General features: G+C 40.5%; 1 protein-coding gene and 1 long non-coding RNA gene across 4 annotated transcripts in view; one reads left to right on the forward strand and one right to left on the reverse strand.

Annotated features, from left to right (window-relative positions):
* Window positions 1-16040, forward strand: part of LOC146563069 (uncharacterized) — a 72782-nt gene extending 56742 nt beyond the window's left edge. Inside the window, exons 4-5 of the long non-coding RNA XR_014894710.1 lie at window positions 14862-14983; window positions 15932-16040. This is a non-coding gene — a long non-coding RNA (uncharacterized LOC146563069). The remainder of the gene's footprint in view (window positions 1-14861; window positions 14984-15931) is intronic.
* Window positions 1-18062, reverse strand: part of znf608 (zinc finger protein 608) — a 73058-nt gene extending 54996 nt beyond the window's left edge. For all 3 annotated transcript variants that reach the window (XM_085295438.1, XM_085295437.1, XM_085295435.1), the window contains exon 1: window positions 17026-18062. In XM_085295438.1, coding sequence (XP_085151564.1) covers window positions 17026-17940 — 915 coding nt within the window. In that variant the 5' untranslated portion in view covers window positions 17941-18062. The remainder of the gene's footprint in view (window positions 1-17025) is intronic.
* Between the last annotated feature and the right edge of the window lie 8089 nt (window positions 18063-26151).

A 26151-nucleotide genomic window follows, 5' to 3' on the forward strand; every position in this document is an offset into this window, starting at 1 on the left:
TAATAACTCCTGCTCCAAAATATCTCAACCTCTTTCTTTCCTTCAACACTGCTGCTGCACAATCAACCATTAACAATAATTACATTAGCACAATTCTGCATAAATTAATCTCCCCGAGTTGCAGTGTTTGCAAGCAGCGTTTTCATAATGATGTAATTATAAAGCATCTGAAGTGAAGCAGACATCACACGCTCTTAGTGTGACGGCTGATGAGAGACTCCATCGGGGGAAATGTGAAACCTTAAAGATGGCAAAGATGATTGGCCAGTGAACCATTACTTCCAACTCAGTAAACAGCCTGTGCATGGGAGCTATTATCCTTTCAAAAAAGAGATTGTAATAACATGGCAACCCCACATGTGACAACCAGATGTTGCTTGCCAACCTTGAATTGCAAAAGCAAATATGAACTAAAGGAAATCCAACGGCCACCACACTGTTTTCAAGTAGGAAGATTAATTGCCGCATTTGCAGATGCGTGCAATTTATAATTTTATTGTTGGACTGAAATTTACAGACTAACACTGCTTTTGTTGCATTAATGTAACTATCAACAGGCCTCTGTGGATTACATCTAGTGCTTTAGATGCTTTAGACACCAATAAAACACATCTTGTTAGCTCTGTAACAGGATATAAATATAGTGGTTCACTGGATTAAAAAAAGAGCACAATGGTAGAGCATAAACAAGTCGACAAAAATATAACTGTTGAATAATCCTCGTGGTTTCTATGATATCCTTTGGCATCTACAGGATTTTGTGTTTTTAAGAGTTAGTTACAGTAAGAGGAACATTGTGGTTTTGTTTAACTAAAATTATTTGTATAACATTTTTTGCAAGTGCTTCGCAGTTTCAATAAAAGCACAGATTAAAGAAACGTGCATGTGTCTAAACATACAAACACACATTAGGAGAACAAGAGCCAAAAATAATGGGCTGGTTGGCTGAATCAGTGGTCATTTAATACAGACCACTGATTGAGCTGACCTGACAGGCTGTTCAGAAGTTCAGGAGCCTCAAAAGTGTGATTGCCTCTGGTTTAAAAAATTAGAGCAAGGAATAGTTAAAAACCCTGATCAGACCAGACCAGAAAGGCTAACTGATGGAAAATAGTCTGAGCAGGTCTGCTGTGTAGACTGGAGCCATGTTATTAATAACATTTTTAAATGAATTAGAAAAAAGAAATGAAGGGAAATGATAATTGGGGTGATGTGTTGTGTGTTGGCTTGTTGTTTATGCAGCCGAGCTGCTGCATTCTGGACCAGTTAAAACAGGCACTTAAAAAGTTACTTAAAGTTATCAAATTCCACATTACTGAGTGTCAAAGGTTTGATTCTTGCAGAGTTTCTTAAATGAAAAAAGCAAGACTGGATGAGCTTTGAGATGTGAGATTCAAAATTCAAATGTTGGTCACAAATAATGTCAAGGTTCTTAGCAAAAGGGTTTGATGGAGCCGATGTAAAAATTGCCATCCTTTGAGAAGCTGTTTGAGCCGAAAACGAGCACCCCAGTTTTTGCCATCATTGCGATGGAGGAAATTTAAAGACGTCCAGTTGAAGCATTCACTGATGTTGTTTGACTAAAAGAAAAGTTCAGCTGTGCATATTATGTGAGATAAACACATAATAGAGATGAAAAGCAAATTAGCTGCAGCCAATGGGACAGTAAGTGTAGTTAGTCTACTTGCCTATTCTAGCTGCCCTGTTTTGGTGGTGATGTACACCAATAACGTTGACATTACCTTGCTTAACCTTAAATCCTGCTTCATAGCACAGAGCTGTGATTCGCTGCCCCTCGTAAACATACGATTTGAACAGCAGATGGGTGGGGCTTCTGTGCTCACAGCCGCAGCTGTTTGCCTGAGATATTCACTCTTTATAGAGAGCCAAGAGTAGAAAAAAAGTGCCTGAAACAGTCTGAAGCCTGACCTCTTGATGGAAATTCCTAGTATATATGCTGGCCTCATTTAAGACTTTTTCTTTATATAGTATGTACGACTAGAAAAAGGGAAGAGCACACAAACCACATCTCCAAAAACCACATCCCCTGATTTGCCATCATATTGTCTGAGTCAGATGAAAGCAGCTTTAATCTGATTTGGATTTGAGCACATATGAGACACTCATTGCCTGAGTCAAAGAGCGACTGAAGCATCCCTCTGAGTGCAGCCGCTACAAGATGTTTCAGGAGAGCTGCAGTTAAATAAAATATGAAAGGAAGCGAAGAAGAAGAGGATGTGAGGTGATTCTTCGACGAGTTTTCAGGTAATGACAGACGGTGGGAGGTGAGATTATGATGCTGTTTTATTTCTGTGTTTCCTGTGGCTTTGGAGGCTTTGATGAATGGATGCAAAGGAAAACCTGCCAGCCTGCAGAGCAGAGCACGTGGGCGTACTGTCATACCATGAAGCCTTTTTCACTCTGTTGGCACTGATACTTTGATAGCTAATGGACTCTCAGTCCAGCCTCCACATGAGCTGTTCTAAAAACACCCTTCACACTGCCGTTTGCTCGTCCACTTGTTCTCCTTTTCTTCTATTCAAGCTTCTGTCCAATCAAGTAAAACAGAAAATCATTTTCCTTCGGTCTGCATCAGGCTGATTAATCAAAATGCCAATAAACTGAGCCAATATTGGCATGTAGTCAGACTTACCTAGCTTTGATTGATTACATATTTATTCAAGCTGATCAATGATCTTTGTCAACCCTCTCTCGTTGGGAAAGGAGAGCAAATAAACATGTGCTGTGGTATCACTCCACAAATTTCTGTCTGCAGTAATGCCCACAGTAACGACAGCAATGGAGCTGCACCCCGGCTGTGCAAAATGATTGACAGTTTGAGCTCACAGATTGCACAGTAGTAACAGTTTTGTTGTTCTTAAAGCAAAGGTAAGGCTTCAATAAAAACAATACAGCAAACAAAATCATGTGAAATCGTGATTCTTTGCTTTGGTTTGTTTTTTTAAGTTACACTCCTGGAATTGCGTTTTTTCGTAGACCCTGTGTAAAAAGTCAGAATTGTATGAAAGAAGAACCGAAGGCACCTAAATCTCATAAATCATGCAGTTTTTCTATTTGCAGTCATGCATTCAAGTCTTGTGGGTTGATCTTTGTTTAACAGACCGATGTACTACCTTTTGCTAGAGGCAAGGACATAAGATGCAGCAGTACAAGTCATGGCCTGTGATAAACAAGACAAAATACAAACTGCTGGAGCTTCTCCACTCTGGCTCTGCCTTGAACAAGTGAACAATGAGGGAACAGCGTGCTGGCTTTGTGGATCTATGGACGCCTCTGTCATCATATTGTAACCACAATGATATCACATTGTCCAAAGCTCAGTTTCTGGCCGGTCATGGGGGATGTAAAGTCATAACAGATATATGACCACAATATCATATTTTAAATGCCTAATAAATGTGTAATAAATAAATAAATCTAGAGGATAAAATGTACATTTAAAGGGTAAATCAATCCCAGGAACCCATTCTTTTGGATGTGGTTCTGGAAGTTTTCTTTTAAATTTATCTTTTTGAATCATACAGGACTTTCTCCACAAAACGTTTTTAACATTTATTTTAAAGGTGCCCTAAATTTTAACATTTTGAAAAGAAACTGAACCAATAAAACTAAGCCTCAGGGCTTATTATTATTATTCCCCATTTTCTGACCTATTTTTGATCCTGAACTTGTCTTGTTAGTTGGAAAGAAGTTAATATAGAAATTAAAGGAGTTGACGAGGAAGTTCAACAAGTTATGCCTCAATTACAGGATGCTAGTGAAAATCCTGTGTTGGTTGGTGAGTGGTTGCTAAAGGTTGCCAGCTCTCCGGTGAACCTGGTCACTAAGAGGATGCTGTACCAATAACTCCCTTGCGATTTTTTTGGTTGATAGCAGATTGTTGCAGCTTCCTGTCGTTCACATGCATGCCAACTTGTCTGCAAACACTTGCTAACTAAGCTCTAAGGGGTAGCAAAACTTGAAAGAGCAAACTGGAAATGGAGACCATTCATCTTCAAAGTATGTTTTCCCTTACCCTGAAATTAACACATTTAGAAAGGCACAGTTTCCCACAATTTCACTGCCACTTAGCAAGTAGTTGGCAAGTGTTTGCTGTTGGGTAGTATAAATTTTTCCAAGCAAATTGTAGTTACCAGACTGGTCTGTAGGCCTGCATAACTGAAGCCTAAATGAACAGAATGAAAGCAAAGAGGTTATTAATGTACTAATGTGTCAGTGTGAGTTGTGCGTTATTGTCTGATTGGGGTGCGTAACAAAAACCATTTAGTTCTGCTGACATGCTCATTTGCCTGGTGTTGAATAATAATAATGACATCTAATGAAAGTGCAGCTTTGCTGTTGCTAATTTATCGTTATTGAAGACACTGATGACTCTGCCTATATGTTTGTTACATTTCAAACATGCTTCCAGGTTTTGCCACTCTTATTCTCACTGATTTATTCCAGCCTAACAGATTCAAACCTCAAACCTTTAATTTCAAATAGCTTTTAATATTTGACACAAAACATTTTCATTTAGACTCTGAGGGTTTTGTTTCTTGGGGTTTTACAGTCACCATGTTTTAGGGGTAAAAGCTGATATTTTTAAGGACTAGACAGCTAAACTCCTTTGTATTATATACCTAACTTAAGGCTGGCGAGTGGAACTGAAGCATACTAATGTAGCTATGTGTTTAAATAAAGAAAGCAAAATTTAAAAAAAAAAGGCATTCCAAGGTCACTCGCTTATTTTCAAAAGCTTCTAAAGCTTCAGATTTTCTTCATATTCACAAGGGGTCTACTTCTGCCGTCTGCCTGTCTGATTTCCATGTTTTCAGTCAATAGTCTCCTGTCAATCACAGCCCCGTGAAGCCAACACACAAAACCAAAGTAAAACTCTCCTGCCAGTACTGCTCTCTGCTGAAGCACTGAAATTAAAGGTGGATTTTACGCAACAAAAGAAGGAAAAAATAAATATTTCTCAACAGGGTGAACATATCAAAGTCTTTTCTACAAATGGGCGATGATGAAATTTTGCACAGTCTCAGTCTGCAGCAGTAAGCGCAACTCATCTGCAACACAACACGTCTCTTTGCAGCAGGGGACTCAACTCAGCAGGTTGTCAAATGGATGTATTCTGGTTATACTCTTATATAAAAGCAACATTACTGAGCATGTGTGTCACTTTGTGGTTAAATTGCCATCCAACAGCAACAACATCATTATTTGTAAAGAGATTTCTGAATTTCTGTTTTAAATCTGTGGCGTCCTGGCTGAACTCTGAATCTAAATTAATGTGAATTTCTGTTTAATGTGATTTCTTTTTTATATGTAGAAGACAACAGTTTTACAGATTTGCAACAGATGGCATCTGATTTGGGATTTTCACCAGTTTATCACAGTTAATTGCAGCATTATCACAAATAGATTGCATGCAATTACCAAACTGACCCCAATAATTTTGGTTGTTCTGCAGTTTCCCTGAAGCGGTGCGCTATCAATCAGACCATTTGATGTGTACTAATGCAGTAAATTTAATTCTTGTTCATTACTTTTGTGCAGAAGCCGCTATCATGCCTTTTTTTTCCCTTTAGGCATGTAGTTCTACTTATTGTCAGTCTGCTTCGTCTCTGCTCTTTGTTATGCCTCTTCTCACATACAGCAGTCATTCACCACCAAACACACACACCCAGTTAAACAAAAAGATGAGGCGAAAAATTAGTACCCTGTCTCTGCAAATGCACATTTGCATTAAGCTCGAATTCAAAATTAACCCAACACACACAAACACCCCCATTCTCTCTTTCTCTCTTTTCTGATGATGATGGTGTAGCTGTTCTGCACACATTCATGAAATTCTGTATGTGCTGCATGTACCTGCACACATTTTTGGTTATATGCAGGGATGCCTACATAAAACTAGAGTCAGGTAGATTAAATGAAATACAAATCCCATCCTGCGAGTCAAAAATTGCCTTGACTGGTGTCCTGATCACTCTGACCACTGCCCATATTAAACAAATTAACCAAAGCTAATTTTCACAGCCAGGGCAATATCAACAAATATTTAAAAGAATTAAAATGTTGTCTTTTGCGTTTTCCCACCCAGAATTCAGCGTTAATGCCATCCTTTCCACACAAAGACTTTACTGGGTCGCCCATTTATTTCTTGTGAGTCTGTAGTCCAAGATGGTATCACTGTAGTCCATCAGCTCACTGCGGCAGCTGATAATTTTTCTATTTATTGTCAAGTGTTACTTAATAAGTCATTGGAAAAGGTGTGGTTTCACGTCTTTTAATGCCCACCTACATGTGTACCCCAACCCTGTGGGAAATGATGGATTTCTGTTTGTAATGCTCTAAACAATGACATTGTTTTACACAGAGATCTTTTTATATCAATGTTTCCTCCTTGTAACATTCCCAGAATAAAACTCAGAGTTTAACAGCTGTAAATTTTAGTCTTTGCACATTTTAGCAAACACGTGTCAGATCCCTGGTGGTTTGTCCTCCCACCCTTTAGAAATCCACATCAAGACTTCACAATCAGACATTTCGTGCCTTTAGAAAACATGTTCAGTCTTTTGGAAAAACATCTGGCTGGCTGTTAGATAACTATGTGTCCATGCTGGCTCCAGCCAATATTCTTTGAAAAAGGAAGGATAAACAACATCAAAGCTCTGCTGATTATCAACCTTGGGTGAAAACTGGACACATACTGTATGACGCAAGTTTGAATCCTGCTGAGAGCTGGTGACCTTTATGTGATGATAAATAAAAAAGCAGGGCCCATCATAAAGTCCAGTCAGTGATCAGCAGAGGGTAAAGAAATGCTAATAAATATTTGAGACAATTAATTTAATTATCCAATAAAAGTGAATATTTTTATTTAGTGCTCTATAACTGTCAATAGTGGAAAAACGACAGATTCTCTCTTTGTATCACACTGTAACACTTCCAGTCCTCATTAACACCTTTTTCCCCCCTTTTTAGCATTATTAGCGCCTTACAGGTGTAAGGTGGTGAACCTGCACAGCTGCTGCTCAGTTTTATCTTTTCCATGCTGATAGTTAAAGATGTTCCAAGCTCTGTAAGCGATCTATTTGATTTAAAATCTACTTTGGCTATTCTCTTGGTTTAACCACTCAAACGGAATCCTCAGAAGAGAAAATGTTGAAACAATGTTACATTAAAGTGAAAGTCACTAAGACAGCATAGGGAGGAGTTCGGGGTAGACAAAGGGCTAATAAAACACTAGCATTACAGCCATAAACATGAATCAATTTTATTGGAATTCCACGTGAAAGACCAATACAAAGTGTGATCTTGCCACAGATTCTCGATTGGACTTAGATCTGGGACTTTGACTGGGCCATTCTAACACATGGATATGTTTTGTTTTAAACCATTCCATTGTTGCCCTGGCTTTATGTTTAGGGTCGTTGTCCTGCTGGAAGGTGAACCTCCGCCCCAGTCTCAAGTCTTTTGCAGACTCCAAGAGGTTTTCTTCCAAGATTGCCCTGTATTTGGCTCCATCCATCTTCCCATCAACTCTGACCAGCTTCCCTGTCCCTGCTGAAGAGAAGCACCCCCGGAGCATGATGCTGCCACCACCATATTTGACAGTGGGGATGGTGTGTTCAGAGTGATGTGCAGTGTTAGTTTTCCACCACACATAGCGTTTTGCATTTTGGCCAAAAAGTTCCATTTTGGTCTCATCTGACCAGAGCACCTTCTTCCACATGTTTGCTGTGTCCCCCACATGGCTTGTGGCAAACTGCAAACGGGACTTCTTATGGTTTTCTGTTAACAATGGCTTTCTTCTTGCCACTCTTCCATAAAGGCCAACTTTGTGCAGTGCACGACTAATAGTTGTCCTATGGACAGATTCCCCCACCTGAGCTGTAGATCTCTGCAGCTCGTCCAGAGTCACCATGGGCCTCTTGGCTGCATTTCTGATCAGCGCTCTCCTTGTTCGGCCTGAGTTTAGGTGGACGGCCTTGTCTTGGTAGGTTTACAGTTGTGCCATACTCCTTCCATTTCTGAATGATGGCTTGAACAGTCTGTGGGATGTTCAAGGCTTGGGAAATGTTTTTGTAGCCTAAGCCTGCTTTAAATTTTTCAATAACTTTATCCCTGACCTGTCTGGTGTGTTCATTGGACTTCATGGTGTTGTTGCTCCCAATACTCTCTTAGACAACCTCTGAGGCCGTCACAGAGCAGCTGTATTTGTACTGACATTAGATTACACACAGGTGCACTCTATTTAGTCATTAGCACTCATCAGGCAATGTCTATGGGCAACTGACTGCACTCAGACCAAAGGGGCTGAATAATTACGCACACCCCACTTTGCAGTTATTTATTTGTAAAAAATGTTTGGAATCATGTATGATTTTCGTTCCACTTCTCACGTGTGCACCACTTTGTATTGGTTTTTCACGTGGAATTCCAATAAAATTGATTCATGTTTGTGGCTGTAATGTGACAACATGTGGGAAAGTTCAAGGGGGCCGAATACTTTTGCAAGACACTGTAAGTGCCAAGTGAGTGTGATATTATCATAGTCTCAAGGTTTTGTTGTGTTTTAGAGTTTCACTGTCATTCTGGTTCTATTATTGTAGGTCTGTACCTTACAATATAAAGTGCATTGAGGCAACTACTGTTGTGATTCACTCTGTGTGCCTTCTGTCTCATCTATGATGTTGTGTCTTTGTCTTCCCATAATTCATGCTCTATAATGCTGCATTTCATTGTGTTGGTTTGTGTTTTGTGTTCTTTGTTTTCTTCTTATGAATTTTTGTATTTAATTTTTTCGTTTTGAGTTTGATATTTCATCGCTCACAATTATTTGCTCATCCAGTCTTTGGGTCCTCACTCCTCCCTTGACACTTTTTTAACATGTAGGCAATTTTCCTAAACTTAACCAAGTAGTTTTTAGCAACTTACTCTAACTCGATTAGAAGAAAAATACCACTAAAGGAAAAGCACATACAAATGATAAATTAAAATATATAGAAAACCTCAGTCCCACCTAACAGACACTGCATTCAGCTGTCTGGCCACCTTGTAACTTATTCCATCACCAGCCCTCCAAATGACAACTCTGTTAGTCTCAAAACTAAATCATTAAATCTCAGCGTCCAGTATTTCAGTGTTTTTGAGTATCTGTGTGACACAACCTGGCACAACTTCAGTGTTTTGCATTAAATGAAAAAACAAACCATTAACCTCCTGTCAAGCTAATTCACAAAGGATTGTGGAAGAGACAACAACAAATCAAACAAATCATTTTTTTAATTAACTAGTATTGTTTTTTTTAAAAAAGCTAATAAGGAGGATAATAAGAAGGATAATAAGAATAACAGTGGTCTGGGGTAACACAAGAGTTCTCTCTATGCACAATGCAAAAAAAGAGCAAGAAGGATAATGCATAATGTTTGGTATCAGGAAAAGCAAGAAATAATATGCTTCATTTATTTAAGAATAAACCATTTTCCTCTCACATATGACCTGAGAGGAAAATGCAATATAAAGCAGTCATGTGTTCACAGCACATACATATCAGTTTGTGGAATGTGGCTAAACAAAGAAATTTTAAAAAAGGTAAAAATATTGCACAATATAAGAATAAATATAAGCAATACATATTTGATGGGCATATAGCTATACAGCTGTTCTATTGTACAGAATGAGAATATTGTTATGTTGTTGATATGAGAGAGCATTTGTCTACACAGGTACACAGATGTGTGTGTGTGTGTATATATGTACACATATATAGTTACCAATTGGATTAAGAAATTGTTGGCAAACTTTGGGGCAGGTCTGGATAAGCCGCTGCTTCTTCCTGCTCCTTTTCAAACACCTTTTGTTTTTGTTTTACAGATAATTTTGCTGGAATTCTTTTATGTTTATTTTCCATTTCCTGTGTTTGATATATGTATAAATATAAATAAATAAAAAAGAAAGAAAGGGTTGTGGATGATGATCGATGATGGTCAAACTTGCTGTATGTGGACGTGATGAATGTGTTAGTAGAAGTTTAGAGCCAGCAAATATTATGACGTGGTACGGTTTACCAGTTAAGGTCGGTTGAATCATTCATCGTTGTACGTCACTGCATCAACATCTCTTCATGCTAGAAGTGAGAATAAAAACTAAACTATGTGTTACTGAGCACACTGTGTGTTTTACAAGGTGGATAGTAGAACTTAACGTCCTCCCCGCCAACAAAAGAATGATTGTCCTACGGGCAGACTGCCCAGCCCTACTAACAAGACCTTTTCCTTTAGAGTCGTTTGCTTTCACCTCTCCCAAAAAGCTCAGGAATCCTTACAGTATAATACAGTTTAAGCTGAAATTATAGAAAAAGGTTTCATATTTAATAAATGCATGATGTTTAGTGAGAAAAATCAAGATTACGATTACTGACCAGAATAATCATGGTTATGATTTTACAGCCTTAATGCAACCTATTTAATAAAATGTATGCCATAGCTGAAAATGTAATACATTCATTGTCATCATGAAAGCTTTCAGCCAGTGAAACACGGCACAATAGTTTTATTTGTCAGAAAAACACATTTCAAAAGTCTCAGCCTATTATCCTTCATAATCACTCACTCTTAAAGGTGCAGTTTTGGAGGATTTCAGCTTAAAACGCTGAAAACTTAAAAAGCCAAGTAAGTGCGTAATGGACCCGTAAAAAGCTGGCTGGGCAAAGTGATCTGGTTATTTATACATGGATGAGAAAGATGAAATGGTGCATTAAAGAGGAACATTGCCTTACATTGGCCTCTCCTCATCACTCTCCATCCCGATGCTTGCTTCGCTTGCTTTGGATCAGCTGTTTACATGCGACACTACAACTCCTCCTGAATAAACTAAACACTGTCAACGTCACCATGGAGACCAAGCCTGCACAAACCTGTTAAAACCCACCAGGTAAACATGACGACTCAAAAGCTGCGACTACAGCACAACGGGAAATGATGCTTCTGAAAAAAGAAAATGGAATAACCGGATATTGGCGGGTGCATTGATGCTGCTGCTGCAAGGTGATCAGAATTCAATATTAGGCGATAGGATCCGTCAGGAGCCGAGTGTTTTTGTTTCATCCTCATTCAGCCTGCAGGGATCCAGACTGACAGACAGAAAGTGATAGCAGAGCAGCCGCTGTCATTCACAGAGAAACTCAAGTGCATCTTATTGTCATGCAGATGACAGCCTGAGCCTCAGCAGCAGCAGCAGAACTGCTTTTATTTCTGCCAGTGTGGCTAGATCAGATTTATATTTTAGCGAGAGGGTAGCTTTTTGAAGGTAAATTGGAGCATTTTTCTGCAAGAATTTTTGCTATGATACGGTCTCGGTTAGTCAGTGCGTTGCTCACAAAATTCATTACAACATATCTGCTCCACCAAGGAAGAATCACACCAGTTGTGATGATCCCTTGAGTTGGTTCACGTTTCTGCAGTTTCCTTGTGCTCTCATCGTGGTGTTAAGTCTATCATTAGCCATTTCTGGGTCCAAATGCTCTTTCAGTTCCCGAAAGCAAACAATTGTGAAACAGTTTAACTCCAAAACATTAATGCATTATGAGGTTTAGCAGAGCTGGAATAAGTAGTAAGTAAGCTAGCTGGATGACATCTAAAGATGTGAGGTTGTAGCATGCCAATAGTTTCAGAAAAAACAAAACGCAAAGCAGCTCAGCTATAACTGTGAGAGTAAAGAAGCCGCTCTCAAAAGGGTTGGTGAAGTGTTAAATTGTTTGTGATCAAACTTCATGCTGAGCGTCTCAATTGGGCAGAGACAAATGCTATAGTATGGCAGCAAATAGACAAAAAAAGCAGACCAAATTTCTGCCTGGAGAATATCTGCGATGAGACCATCCACAAAACAGGATTAGTCATCAATATGATGCTGTATGGTTTAGATTTCTTCCTAAGTCTCAGACAACCTGAGAGGGATTCTTTTCTAAAGTATTCAAATATTTGGGCTGTCATGGTTTTAAAACCTTCGTTTAACAATATGTTATATAAAATGAGTGCTAATAAAAAGCTGGAGAGGTTTGGACTCTCAGCTTAGTAGTTTCTGGAGGCTTTGTGCTGATTTTTTTTTTTTAAATGACAGGAAGAATAGCCATAAATTTTAGCATTCATGTTCCCTTCAGGATGATGTGTAAAAGTGATCATTTGATGGTTAATCTTTCTCTAACATCACATCATTTAGTTTATGATCACTTAGCTCTGAATGGAATCTTGTTTCTACCAGCTATTGCAGTTTTTAAGTGGTGGATGCTAATAAGCATTATAGACATTATAGACCAATCATTTTCTGGACTCTGTACTTTGGAACCTCAACATTGTCGTGTAGACCACAGCCATGTTAGGATTTTTGGAGACAAAAGTGACTACTGGACAGAGAGTGAAGTGTTAAGCTGACTAGCAATGTGCATTCTTATATACCTGCTAATTAGTAAGCTAAGAAAATCCTACACCCTAAAACTGAATTAAAAACATCATGTACAATATGTTTGTACAATTAACCAGACAACAAGCTCTATTATTGATCAGACAGTTGCATAAAGAAGCATAAACATGAGCAGGAGGTCCAGGAGAGTCACTGGTGGATGGATCTACCAGATAGCTATTAGCTACAGCTCCCTGTGTCTGCAGCCACATATTAATCATCCCTACCTTAAAGCCTTATAAATAACTTTTCTCCAGTGTAGTTGTTATGAACAGTGTCAGGTTTGTATCTAATAGATTACTGCATAACTACACATGACAAAGGTTTAGGAAATCCGCTCATTTTTCGTGTGTCTGAAAGAAAAACGAAAATATCAGTTGATATGTTAGAATATCGAACTTTGAAAAATTCTCCGAAAAAACCTCCAGGATATTCAGCCAGCTCTAAATTGGAGAAGAGAAAATAAAATACAAAATTGATTAAATCTTCAGCAATACTCATATTTCAAAAACAAGTTTAAAAGAAGGCTCTTCAGTACTGTCACCAGTTTTAATGTATGGTTCTGTATAATCTTCTTCCATTTGACTGTAGTTCATTAGCTCTATGCACAAGTACAAGCTCTTCCATGTACTCACTGTTTCCACAGTTGTTCTCATCAGCAGGGCGTAACTATTTAATCCAATTTTGATTCCATTTAAATTAGATGCATCATACATCATTCATTCTCATTGTGCCTCCATTAATTTTAACCAGATTAACTTCCAAAAGGTGCAGCAGCCCAAAAATCTGTGTTTGGTTCCAGAGTAATAATTAAACACCAAGTCTCGAGATACTGGAGACATTTGATTTGAAGGCTAAACGTAAAAGCCGCAGATGACAAATGCTCAGTTTGTGGGGCTCAAGTGAAGGAAACATGTCAGAGCAGGAGGACTGCAGTGCATGAAACTGGATATTTCTGCAGTGGCTGTGGTGTTTTTTTGTTCGGCTTTAAATTCATATGCAAAGACCATGATGACACCGAAGCTAGTGGTGCATTCATCCACTGAGGTGTAGGAAGGGTTCATGTAGACGACATTAAGGGGAAAACCATCAGTCATCTCTCATACAGCTGTGAGAACACATGTTATTTATATTTTAATGAATAATTGCATTTGAGCTTTGCAGATGCCCTTGAAACTCTTGTGCAATCAGTCTGTAATCCCTTAAGCACCTTTACGTTAATTTGTGAAATTTTCACTTGGGCGAAAAAAAGCATTAGCAAAACATTTTTTATTTATTTTTACTTCTTCTTAATCAAAACTGTAAAATAGGACATAAATGACAGCTTGTTCATATCATTAGAAGGCCGCTGAATTTACACAAGATTCACAAAGGAATCCATCATGTCAGACTTGAAGCTTAGTTCAGTATCTATAGGCTGTACGTATGGCCCACTGCTGTGTTGGTGTTGGATAAGAGGGTGGGACTTTATAGCTAAGGGCAGCAAACTGCATCCACAAACTGTATGGATGCAAAGCAAAGACACAAATATCTGCTGAGAAGTACTGCTGGAAGTATCAGACTAACAAAATTGCATTCCCAAAACAAAACATAAAGCAAAGACTTATTGGAAACCTCACAGCAGGCTTCAGAAATGATTCAAAAGGCACCAACCACACAAATGCAGTCAAGAAGTCCAGTTCAGTGACAGACAGCTAGTACACACAGCCACCTGTGTCAGCACACTTGCCAGTCATATAATCCATGTCCCTAACTTTTAACCTCAACAAAATCCAAATGTATGACTCATAGGCTGTTTTCTGAAGGGGGAAGTTATCCATAGAAGCTGACACCGGTTTTTGTATCAGGCTGTGAATGTGTGTTTTTTGGGTTCATTTTCAAATGAAAGTCAATGAGGGCATGGATTGTTTTGGAGCAAGCCTCAAGTGGCCATTAATGGAACTGCGGTTTTTAGCACTTGTGTTGACATTTTTGTCATAGAAAAATTACATCAGCTCAAATGAGGAACTCCTGGGTGAGATCACTACAGTCATGTTATTCTATATGTTATTGCTACCATTAGCGTCTAGTAGGACCAGAAGCTATGTTCTTATCTTATGATTGACAAGTCACACCATCAAAAATGCACAATCATAATTAAATTTACTTTGGTCCAATTCAGTTTAACTCAAGGTGCTTTATATTATAAGGCAAAGACAGAGAAAATAACACAGGGAAAACTCCAATAAACACTTAGCGACAGTGGGAAGGAAAAACTCCCTTTTAATAGGATGAAACCTCCAGCCGAAGCAGACGCGGAACAGTGAAAATGCTCTGCTCAATGCTTCAGTAATAGGACTTTGCAAACTTATGTGTGACGTCACAGTGGCTATGTCCATCTTTACATACAGTTTGGCTGCACACTCTTCACATCCCATTCCCAGTGAGCATGATCTGCAGTGGCCCCACCTTACAACCTGCAGGACCCAAAGGATCCGCTGCCAGCAGAGGTCCAATGGCCCTGCCCCGACAGGTCAGACGTGCTTAATGATATGACTAATTTGTGCATAGTGTGACTTTCTCATTTCCCTGATTCTCTAAAGCAGATGTGGAGAGTGCAAACTCAGGATGACCCACAGAGATCCATTCATGGAAATAAACTTGATTTATTTCCATTATAATATCAAATTAGCCCAATTTTCGGGGTTTTAGCCTCTCTATAATCAAAGGACACCCAACAGTTGCTGAGTGGAGCCCAGATTCTTGTTGACAGGAAATGACTTACAGCCTCCACAGACTGAGCTCAGGGTGACTGTGTGTGTGTGTGTGTGTGTGTGTGTGTGTGTGTGTGTGTGTGTGTGTGTGTGTGTGTGTGTGTGTGTGTGTGTGTGTGTGTGTGTGTGTGTTTCACTGCTGAATGGGAATCCTTCAGATCAACAAATAAACAAAGCAGCCAGTGCAGACCAGCGTTCCTCCTGTCAACAGCATCTGCCAGCAGCAGGAGGAAGCTTCAGTTTTTCCTGCCTCATAAAGCTAATCCTGCATGTGTGTTTCTAAAAAACTAACAAAAAAAACACCTTCTGGACATACTCCATCTGCTTCTTTTTTGTGTCTTTGTCTTTAAGTGCATGTCCTCTGCTGTTACATCCCATTCCTCCCTCTCTATCAGACATCTCTGTCCCCATCTTACCTTTCCACCCATCCCTCCATCTCCTCTCTGCTGGATGACTTATTCAAAACCCTCCAAAAAATGATTTCCCAACCATTCCTGCTAGGCCGCTGTACCAGCTCAGGAGTGGCTCATTAAACCTCAGCCATCCGACCTGTCAACCCGCAGTATTTACGTCTTATTTTAAAAGGATGTGACCCTCGCTCTAAAGCCTGATTATATTTGATATCCTGAGTGTCTTCCTGAATGAATTAAGCAAACAAAAAGGAGGATGTCAAGGCAAGGCTAATTTTTATTCTCTGTTTTCCTAAGTTGGTGGTGCACCTGGGAAGGATTATTTAAAACCAGTACTTTCAGGTAAAATGAATGAACTTCTTCAAGCTCTATCCATCACATTTGACAGCTGGTGCGACATGCAGGCTTTATCTTGAGGTGACCACTGAAATTCAAGTTGATTTAGATAAAGCTTTACAATAACTGCCTAGAAGCTGCCAGACTTAAAGACATGCTTCTGGAAGGTTAAATTAAGCCTTCTTTATCTTATACTATGCCTTTTCTTTAACCAGTTGTTTTAGCCCCTCCCCCTTTAAGCCAACTTTCAACTGATTGGCTGCATTTCAGAAACAGAAGGTGAGTTGTGCTTGTGTGCCTAAATCAGTAGGAATAATGACCCTTCTTTATGACATCATGCAGAAACAGTAAAACAAAGTATCTTAAATGCAGCATTTATGGCTCTTGGCTCACAGGAGCTACTTGTAAACACACTGATGTCATTATCTGAAACTTTTGCATATAAGCAGTCAACACCTGACAAATATAATGAAAAGCATAATAAGTCTGCTTGAATAAAATAATGTGACTTTGTTGTTGCTCTCACCATGATGGACAATGACATTTGCCATTTTGTTATATTACAGCATCACATTTTAATTCCCTTTACTGCTGAGTTCTTGATGCACATGCCTTCTCCTCTAATCTCCAGGAAAAACAAGGAGCACTGGATTAAATGGCTCTAGAAAGAGGAGGAGGAGGAGGAGGATGGAGATGGAGGACACACTGCTGCTGCTGCTGCTGCTGCTTCCTCCCTCCTCCTCCTCCTTTTTTCTTCATCTTCCCTCCAAAAAGAAAAAGGAAATCTCAGCCTGGTAAACATCAACACAGACACAGAGAGCGGGAACAATGACACCAGCTGGGCAACAACAATGGCAAATAAATATCATGTGGCAGCATTTAACCATTCTGAGTGTCTGCTGCTCCTTTGTGGCCTCTACACCTGCATCTGACTGACCGCCTCCCTCCTTTTATTTCCGCGTTAGGCTAAATTAAAGGCAGCTTCCTGCAGGTGTGCTTCTTTTGTTGCCGTGTTGCATTGTTGTTTCCCCCCCAGACAATAAAAGCAGGCTCACCTTCTCGGCTCCTCTGTGCTTCTTGGCGGCCGGCGTGTCGTCCTGCTGCCGTCTCACAACAATAGCGCCGGTTTTAACTCCACACTCCAGCGCGGTTTTCCCGGTGCTGACGGCGGCGGCACCGTTACTATTGTTGTTATTGTTTACGTTGCTGATATCTCCCGGGAGCCTGGAGTCCGGAGCGGCGCACAGGCAGTGTCCGGAGCCGTCGCGGCACAGATGATGCTCGGGAGCGGGCAGGGCGGACGACGGGAGGAAGACGGAGGGAGGAGGAGGAGGAGGAGACGAGCCATCACCACCGGGCTTCTCCTTCCTCGTTCGGGCAGGAGGAGCAGCGGCGTCCCTTTCCCTGTCTCGCTCCCTCTTCCAGCCCCGGATCATGTTCTTCCCCTTCCTCTCCTCCTTGCCTTTGGCGCATGACGCAGAAGGAGCGGTCACTTCGGAGACTCCGTTCCCGCCGCCACCGTCCGCCTCTCTGCTGACCGCTGAAATCATCTCCAGACCTTCTCCAGCGACGCTGCGTCCTTGAGCCTCCCGACGCTGTTGATGCTGTTGCTGCTTGCCGATCCCGAAGCACGCTTCTCCGCCGCCTCGCACCACGACAGCAGCCGCTGATGAGTGATCCGCCGAAGCCGCCTCCGGTTCCTCCCGTCCCTCCCGGCCGACTCCTTTACGCTTAAGCGCGGATCTCCTCGGCTCCGACCCGCCGCCGCCAGGTGTCCGGGTCTGGAGCGAGGGCAGGGCCGCGTGTCTGTCGGCTGAGCCAGCGGCACTGAAGGAAGAGGAGGAGGAGGAGGAGGCGATGGAGACAGAGGAGGAGGAAGAGGAGGAGAAGGCGGCGGTGTGGTTGGGTGACAGCTCCTTGCAGTCTGTCAGCAGCCCTCCATTCTCCCCAGCTCTCAGGAAACGGTTCATCTCCTCGTTTCCTTGTCTCCTTTGTCGATCTCCACAATAATCAGCATGCAAGTCATTGTCAGAGCGCCAGCCAGCCGCAGTGTGGCGGAGAGCACCGGAGCATCAGGCCCGCTCCTTCACAAACTACCACACAGACTGAATGACAGCTCGCAGTATCTGACAGGGCTGCTCGCTGTTATCACCCGCAGCACAGTAAAACACGATAATCACAAATCTACACTTGTGTTTTCATAAAATAATAAAAACAATACGAATAAAGTTCATAAAGTCACATTTGGAAGGTTTATTTCAATCCCAACAATAAAATGCCCCAGTAATATATGGATATGTAGCACATTACTGTTTATTTTCAAAGAGAGAATAGATGGTTTTGTTTTCCTTCGACTGTGAATGCATCTTCCCAATGTCTCAGATGCCACTTAATTACTGTCAGAAAATGCAACTAGTTGGCCGCAGGAGGGCGCTGCCGTGTTTGTTTTATAGTTTATGCATCAGCTCAAGTGTCAGTGATTGGATGCCCACTAAATGCTCAGCTTCGGCGCCTAATAAGCTCATCACTGGACCCACTTCAGTTTGCCTACCAGCCTGGCATTGGAGCGGATGATGCCGTCATTCACCTCCTACATCGTTCCCTCGCTCACCTGGAGACCGCTGGAAGCACTGTGAGAATCATGTTCTTTGATTTCTCCAGTGCCTTCAACACCATTCTTCCCTCGGTTCTAAAGGACAAGCTGGTGAACTCTGGAGTGGACCATCACCTCACTACCTGGATCCTGGACTACCTCACCGACCGACCACAGTATGTGAGGACTCAGGGCTGTGTGTCAGACAGGGTCGTCTGCAGTACGGGGGCCCCACAGGGAACGGTTCTGGCTCCGTTCCTCTTCACCATCTACACTGCAGACTTCTCCCACAATTCCACCCAGTGCTTCCTGCAGAAGTTCTCTGATGACTCTGCAATAGTCGGCCTCATCACTGATGGGGACGACAAGGAGTACAGAGGTCTGACCCAAGACTTTGTGGACTGGTGCCAGCTGAACTACCTCCAGATCAACGCCAGTAAAACCAAGGAACTGGTGGTAGACTTCCGCAGGCACAAGCATTCTCCACTGCAACCACTGAACATCCAAGGTATGGACATTGAGGCTGTGGACAGCTACAGGTACCTTGGTGTTCATCTGAACAATAGACTGGACTGGACTCATAACTCAGACGCCCTCTACAGGAAAGGGCAGAGCAGGTTGTACCTGCTGCGGAGACTCAGGTCGTTTGGAGTGGAGGGCCCACTCCTGAAGACCTTCTATGACTCTGTTGTGGCTTCTGCTATCTTTTATGGCGTGGTCTGCTGGGGCGGCAGCATCTCTGCTGGGGACAGGAAGAGACTGAACAGGGTGATCCGAAGGGCCAGCTCTGTTCTAGGATGCCCTCTGGACCCAGTGGAGGTGGTGAGTGACAGGAGAACGGCGGCTAAGCTGTCATCCCTGATGGACAACATCTCCCACCCCATGCAGCAGACTGTGACAGCACTGAGCAGCTCCTTCAGTGGGAGACTGCGGCACCCACGGTGTGGGACGGAGAGATTTCGCAGGTCTTTCCTCCCCACTGCTGTCAGACTCCATAATAAAGACTCTAACTGATCAAGCACACACATCCATACATATGCAATAATACTAAGTGCAATAATCCTTTCTGTCATCGTTGTATTTTTACTCAGTTGTATATAGTATTTGTATTTGTATTCTATTTTTATCTTATTGTATATTTATTTTATTTTATTCTACTGTATATAGTATTTTATTTTATTCTATTCTGTACAGTTGTGTACTGTATTTATTCTTATTGTATTCTAATTTTTGCCTCATAACTTTTGCACTGTCCACTTCCTGCTGTGACAAAACAAATTTCCCACGTGTGGGACTAATAAAGGTTATCTTATCTTATCTTATCTTATCTTATCTTAAATTCCAGCTCGATGTCTTTGTTCTTGGACTGCTATCGCTGCTTTGTACGATTCCGTTATTTAAACTTCAAAGAAAATTTGAATTGCTATTGAATTCAGTGACTACAAAGATGATGACAGAGTATAACTTAGTGGGGTTATGACAGTTTAAAAAAGAAAACACCTTTTAAGGCAAATATCAGTATTTTTTAAGCTATTTTTATCAAAACTGGCCAGTGTTTCTGTATGTTCAGCTTTCATGTACGAAATTAAAGTTTTTTATTAGAGATTGCTTTAGCAGAGCTGCCCAAAAGATTGCTTGGTTGCATTTTGAGACTGTTGCTAAGATATTCTTGTTAACTTTTTAAAATTACACTTTTTATCTCCATTCTCTTTCTGAAATAACCCCCCTTTTTTCAGCTTCTGCCTTTTTACAGCCACTCTCTCTTTAAGGTAACGTTCCTCTGATTGGCTGCCCTTCACAAACAGGCCCAAACAATGATCTTTAACAATGACCATGTTAAAGAAAACCCTCTCTGCTTGACATCACACAGATCTACGATTAGAAAAAAATTACTGAAATTGAGTGTTTAGAGCAGTGAAGCCTAAGCCTTTGACTTTCTTTTGCATAAACATACCTTGCTATTTGAAACTTCTGCCCAAATGCTGTTTACTGTCACCAGAGTTGAAAACATATGTACCTGAATTTAACAGTAAATCTGTTACAGTGCACCAGATAACCTTCAGTTAAGGTTGTATGATTACAGGCCACGTTGCAAGAGCACAATGAAAACTTGCAAAGATAAGAGCTATGCAGTGAGCAGAGTGATCTAATCACATGCACACTAAGCACAAATAGACTCACGGTAAGCACAGAAAAAGCCTTTGTAATCATGGAAAATGGTGGAAGAGACACATAATTAACTAGAACTTTCTAATTTATTAAATAAAAGAAGCAGAAACTGCGATAATCTTTATGGGATGTGTGAAGCAGTGTTAACAGCATGTCAGGAGCTACATGAGTATTTGTATGTTAGGTGTGCGGTGTTGTGTGGTGCAAAAACTAAAATAACCAAGCCACAGCCAACTAAACAAATAGCACAACGCTGGGTGAATGGAGAGAGAGCATACACGCTCCTGGGAGACTGTCCAGGTGTTTCCAATTGCTATGATTAACTATGCTTCTAGAAACCTGCAAGGCAGCACAGAGGGACAAACAGGCGGAAACAGACAGCAGACCTGGCCAGGGCAGAAGACCCTTCACACCACCAAGAGACTCTATTGGGTACCTTAATCAGATAGTTTAAGATTACCACAAAGAAATGTGAAACTCTGAAGGGAAGGCTTAAAATGCCCTTAAATATTCTAAAAAAAAATATGACATTGAACCAAAAAAAACACACAACAAAATAACATTAAAGAGACTCAAAACGATCATATAATGATGGATAGCCACATTTAGACCCAAATGAACAAAACTAGTTACAAAAACCACACAAATACACTCACAGGGTTTAAAGACCCAAAGCAATCATAACTTCATGCAGTTAGCACTATATAAAAACCTCCATCATCCCAACATGTTAGAGACGTAAGAATGATGTATGAGCATCATCTGTGTTTCCTTCACAGTGTGGAAGTGAAACCATCTTCACTGACAGATAAATGAACGAATCAAGAGGCCGAGGAGGAATGAAATGGCATGAATGACAAGTGTGTATATCCAAATAATATTGTCACTCTGCTCAGTGCTTCTAGTGTGAAGATATTTTTTAATGTTTCTATTGGTTGTGATTAAGAAATAATACTCTGCAAATCTGAACAATCAAACAAACTAAAATCATAGTCAGTGTCTGTTAATGAGAGTGGAATAGCAGTTTTGAGTAACACAATCTTTACACATTAAGTGTGTAAAGACAAAATGTAAATTAAGGGAAACACAAATTCAAAACGGAGAACTTAAAAGACAAAAGCTGGTGAATACTTAGGTGTATTTCAACTTTCCTTTACAGTTTATGGCGAAGACAAATTTGGTTTTGTTGCAGAAACTCCTTTATGTAAATTCCTGAAGTTTTTTCCCCATATTTGCACAAACACTGCTCTGTTCCTACATGCGTTAAATAAGCATAACACAACATGCAAATGAGACTGGGCTTCCTTTATTTGCAGTGTGCACCTGCTTCCAGTCACAGAAATGAAGCAATCTGACTGAGAGGGAGCGCAAACAAATATATTCGGCAAAATGCTGGAGTGCTCCCGTGAAATGTCAAATTTTGTACAAAACACATTTATGAGTGTGTCAATCAGTAACCAGAGATAAAAGGTTTAGGATTGCAGGAGAAGGAAGCCTATCAATCAAACAGTGTCAAAGCATAGACCGACAGCAGATAAAATCCCTGCCGGGATCCAGCAGGTATGCCATATTTGACCTCATTGTGCCCTGCAGTATACCCGAGGAAGAATGGAGTACACTCCATCGAATCCAACACAACATGAACTAGAAGACAGCAGTGATAAATAGTTTATGATGCAGAGACGAGAGTCAGCTGTGCCTCCTGTCAAGTGTCACTTGGTGATCCTGAGAGCTTCAGTACAGACTACTCCCTATTAAAGGAAGAGGTGTGATGTCCACACCTGTCTTTGGTGCAGAGGAAACTGGGTGTCATGAGAAAAAAAAAGTTCTTTATGGAGTGTAAAATTTTGAAGCAACAACAGCAACAAAAACATCCCAGATGTTTGCACTACATCCAGCTGGGAGTACTCACTACTACTCTTGTTTACTTAAAACAAGCCACATTTGCTCAGATATGTAAATTGGTGTCATGCCTCTATATCTATGCTCGTAATCTTAGCCCATTAAGGGCTACGCTGTTTTGTTTTAAATTTCCATCTTTTAAAAAGCATCGACGATTCTATCAGCGACAGCTGCAAAACTGTGGGGTCAGGCTAAACATGTATAAATAAAGCATCACATAAACAGATGCATGCATGTCATCCACCTGCATATTAAAGCCTTGAACTTATTAAAAAAATTATTATTCTTTTGACTGGATGTGGCCATATATGTACCAGGGGTTATCAGCTAAGTGCAAGTTTTCTAGCTTGGAATTCAGAATTTAATGTTATATTAAACAGGAAGCAAAGTTTGGCTGTGATGGCAAAAAAACCTGTTCAGCTCACAGCTTCAAGACGACACCTCGCTAACCAGTCTCACTTAAAGCTGTTGTTTATTTACAGTCTATGCCCACAGCTTGAGTGATGGCAAACTGTGTGTCATGCCAGTAGTAGTCACTAATGTAAACAGCAGGCCTAATAACTTAGTCTGATATGCAATAAAAAGATCTCATAATTGTGTCTAATGCATCAGTAAGCCAAAAAGTGGCAATTTTTTATTTAGTGTTACATTATCACAGTTTAGAATAGAGAAACTAGCAACAACTAATTGAGCCTGTTTAACTTTTCATAATGAGAATAAATGCAGTTGAAACACTTCATGTTGAATACAAAACTATTTAAAACATTTTAAATATTATTATTTGACTGACACATACAGTATTTGGTACACTCAGTTTGTTACTTTATGTCAAAATTCATATGGAATATTAGGCATAAGCATTTTAAACCTGCAGTTCTTTTGGTTTATGTTTGCATTTCAAAGGACATCTTATCTGTTTACACACCTTTGATCCAGTGCTCTCAGTATGCAGATTATTTTCTCAGCTCACGTGAAGCAAACTGCACAGAACTGGCCATAAAAGTACTAAAAACCAAAAACAGAGTAATTTTGGTTATTTCATACTACGACATGGGCCACATGAGAGTTTCGCGAGAAAGTCAGCATTTGGATCACAGACTGTCTTCACCTTATCTTTATAATCAGTTCTTTTAAAAAGAAAAAGCTGAATCAGCTATTAAAAGACCCCAGGGGAAAAAAAACCCCACTTGGCAAACAGTTCAGCTCTGTTTGTATTTCAAAGTGCACCACGTTGTTTCTGTGTGTACGTTCCCTAAAGAGGGCTAAAGTCAGTTGTAAGCCAACAAATAGAAAGACACAACAACAAATGTTGGAGAAATCTGGTAGTTGCTAACAGACTGATGAACAGTTCTTCATAGGACTGTTGGAGATTCCAGAGTTGTTGTTGTTGTTTTTTTTTTACTTCAGACTATCAGTGTTAAACCAATAAGACTGTATTGCTCACTCTGACTTTTCTCTGTAAGACCTGACTTAAACATGGCTTTAATAAAGTTTCACAAATAAATACATCCAAAAAGTAATGTACTAAAATGGTATTTATCAGTGAAATAATAATTGTAAATAGAACCAAGATAAATGATTTTTGCTGTTGTCATTCGCCTCTTTTATTTGCTGTCATTTCATTTCAGCTCAGTGTGAGAGTCTTTACTGGTTAGAAAAGGAGCTGAGGAGACGCAGGTAAAGCAATGATGACCACCAAAGAAAATATTTTCATCTGAGCTGGGGAGTCTTGTCAACTCAATTCAAATTATTTTGTGGCACAAACAGAGAAAACATTGTTTATAAAATGGTAACACTTTGCTGTTACCCATGATAGCTCTCCAGTTAGCATCCAGTGCACGGATGCATCCTGATATAAACAATAGACTGGCCCCTTAGATCCATGTGTCTTTGATTCACTTTTGGACCCATATCTGATCTAAATTCAGAATCAGAGCATTCCTAAGTATGGAGAAAATGTTCCTGACAGTCTTATTACAAAAAAATCCTTGTAGAATAAGTAAGAACGCCTTGTTATGCAGGGGAACAAGACATTATCAAAACCCACAAATGATAGACTGATCCATCCATCCATCCATCCATCCATCTTCTTCACTTTATCCGGGGGCGGGTTGCAGGGGCAGCAGCCCAAGCAGAGAAGCCCAGACCTCCCTCTTCCCGGCCACCTTCTCCAGCTTGTCCAGGGGAACACCAAGGTTTTCCCAGGCCAGCCGAGTGATACAATATATCCAGCGTGTCCTGAATCTGCCCCGGGACCTCCTCCCAGTGGGACATGCCTGGAACACCTCACCCAGGAGGCATCCAGGAGGCATCCTTGTCAGATCAACTGGTAAATCGAGAGCTTCGCTTTTACACTCAGCTCTCTTGCTCACCTGTTCACCATGACGGACCGGTACAGCCTCCACTGTGATCAGTCTATCTGTGTCAAAAATATGGCCCAGGGGCCACAGCTGGCCTTCCAAATGATCTATTTAAGAATACTTGCAACTTCACATTTTCACAAGTTCACATTTTTCTAGATCTTGACAAATTCTTTGGATCAGCAAAAGCAAAATGTAATAATTATTTAGTAATGTACATGAAATGAGACGTACTGTTTTTTAAGGGCTGTTCATCATTTTGTAACTGCATGGTTACTTTTACTTCTTTATGCAAAAAAAGGTAATTTTACCATCAGTTTAATGGTCTGGCCCACTTGAGATGAGTATGACACCCCAGAGCCAGTCATCTTTATTTATTCAACATACATTTTTATACACCATCTTGAAGCTTTTTTGACTATGAATTGTCTAGTTTTTGTGCGTGTGTTTTTAAACATTAAATGTTAAAGACCGAAGCCACTTTGGTCCTTTCTCCAAGCTATTTGCACTTTTAGCTTCATACAGGAAGTATTTTCTGCCATAATTAAAATGGTGTCATTGGTGCACAGGAATCGTGCACCAATCAGGAATTTATTAAGGATATATAAGCTAAACACTTTAAATCCAAACAAGTATTGATAAAACGTGTTTAGACAGACTGTTTTCATGACCAACCAATCCTTAGCTGAGAGCTCTCATTACACACGTACACTGCAGTGCGCGCGCGCGCACACACACACACACACACACACACGGCCAGAACAACAGCTGGATCGTGTATCCTCACTCCGGCTGAGTGAGGAGATCAACATGTTAAAAAAAACATCTGAACCTGAACTGTTGGGTCCTCGTTTCTTACCAGCACTTTAATCAGATTAATTGTAATGTAATGAGTTACAGTTTTGTGCAACAACATGTAGTTTTGAGTGCAGGCTGCATGCAGCCCGTGTAAATACTACTTACATAAATTTTTCGTCGTGCAACTACAGATGTTTTAAAGATTGAATGCTGTAAATCATGCCAACAGGAGGGACATTTTCTGAGATAAAAATGGGATTATAAATTATAGAAATTAAGATGTGGGTCTATTTATTGCAATCCAATCCAGCTTTTTCTTAAATCTTTAAGGGGCTTCTCCGTGCAGCGTTCTAATTCCC

Source organism: Mchenga conophoros, linkage group LG12 (genome assembly GCF_057382185.1).
Source record: "Mchenga conophoros isolate Kocher_MC1m ecotype Shallow Benthic linkage group LG12, M_conophoros_male_GT1.1, whole genome shotgun sequence".
NCBI lineage: Eukaryota > Metazoa > Chordata > Actinopteri > Cichliformes > Cichlidae > Mchenga > Mchenga conophoros.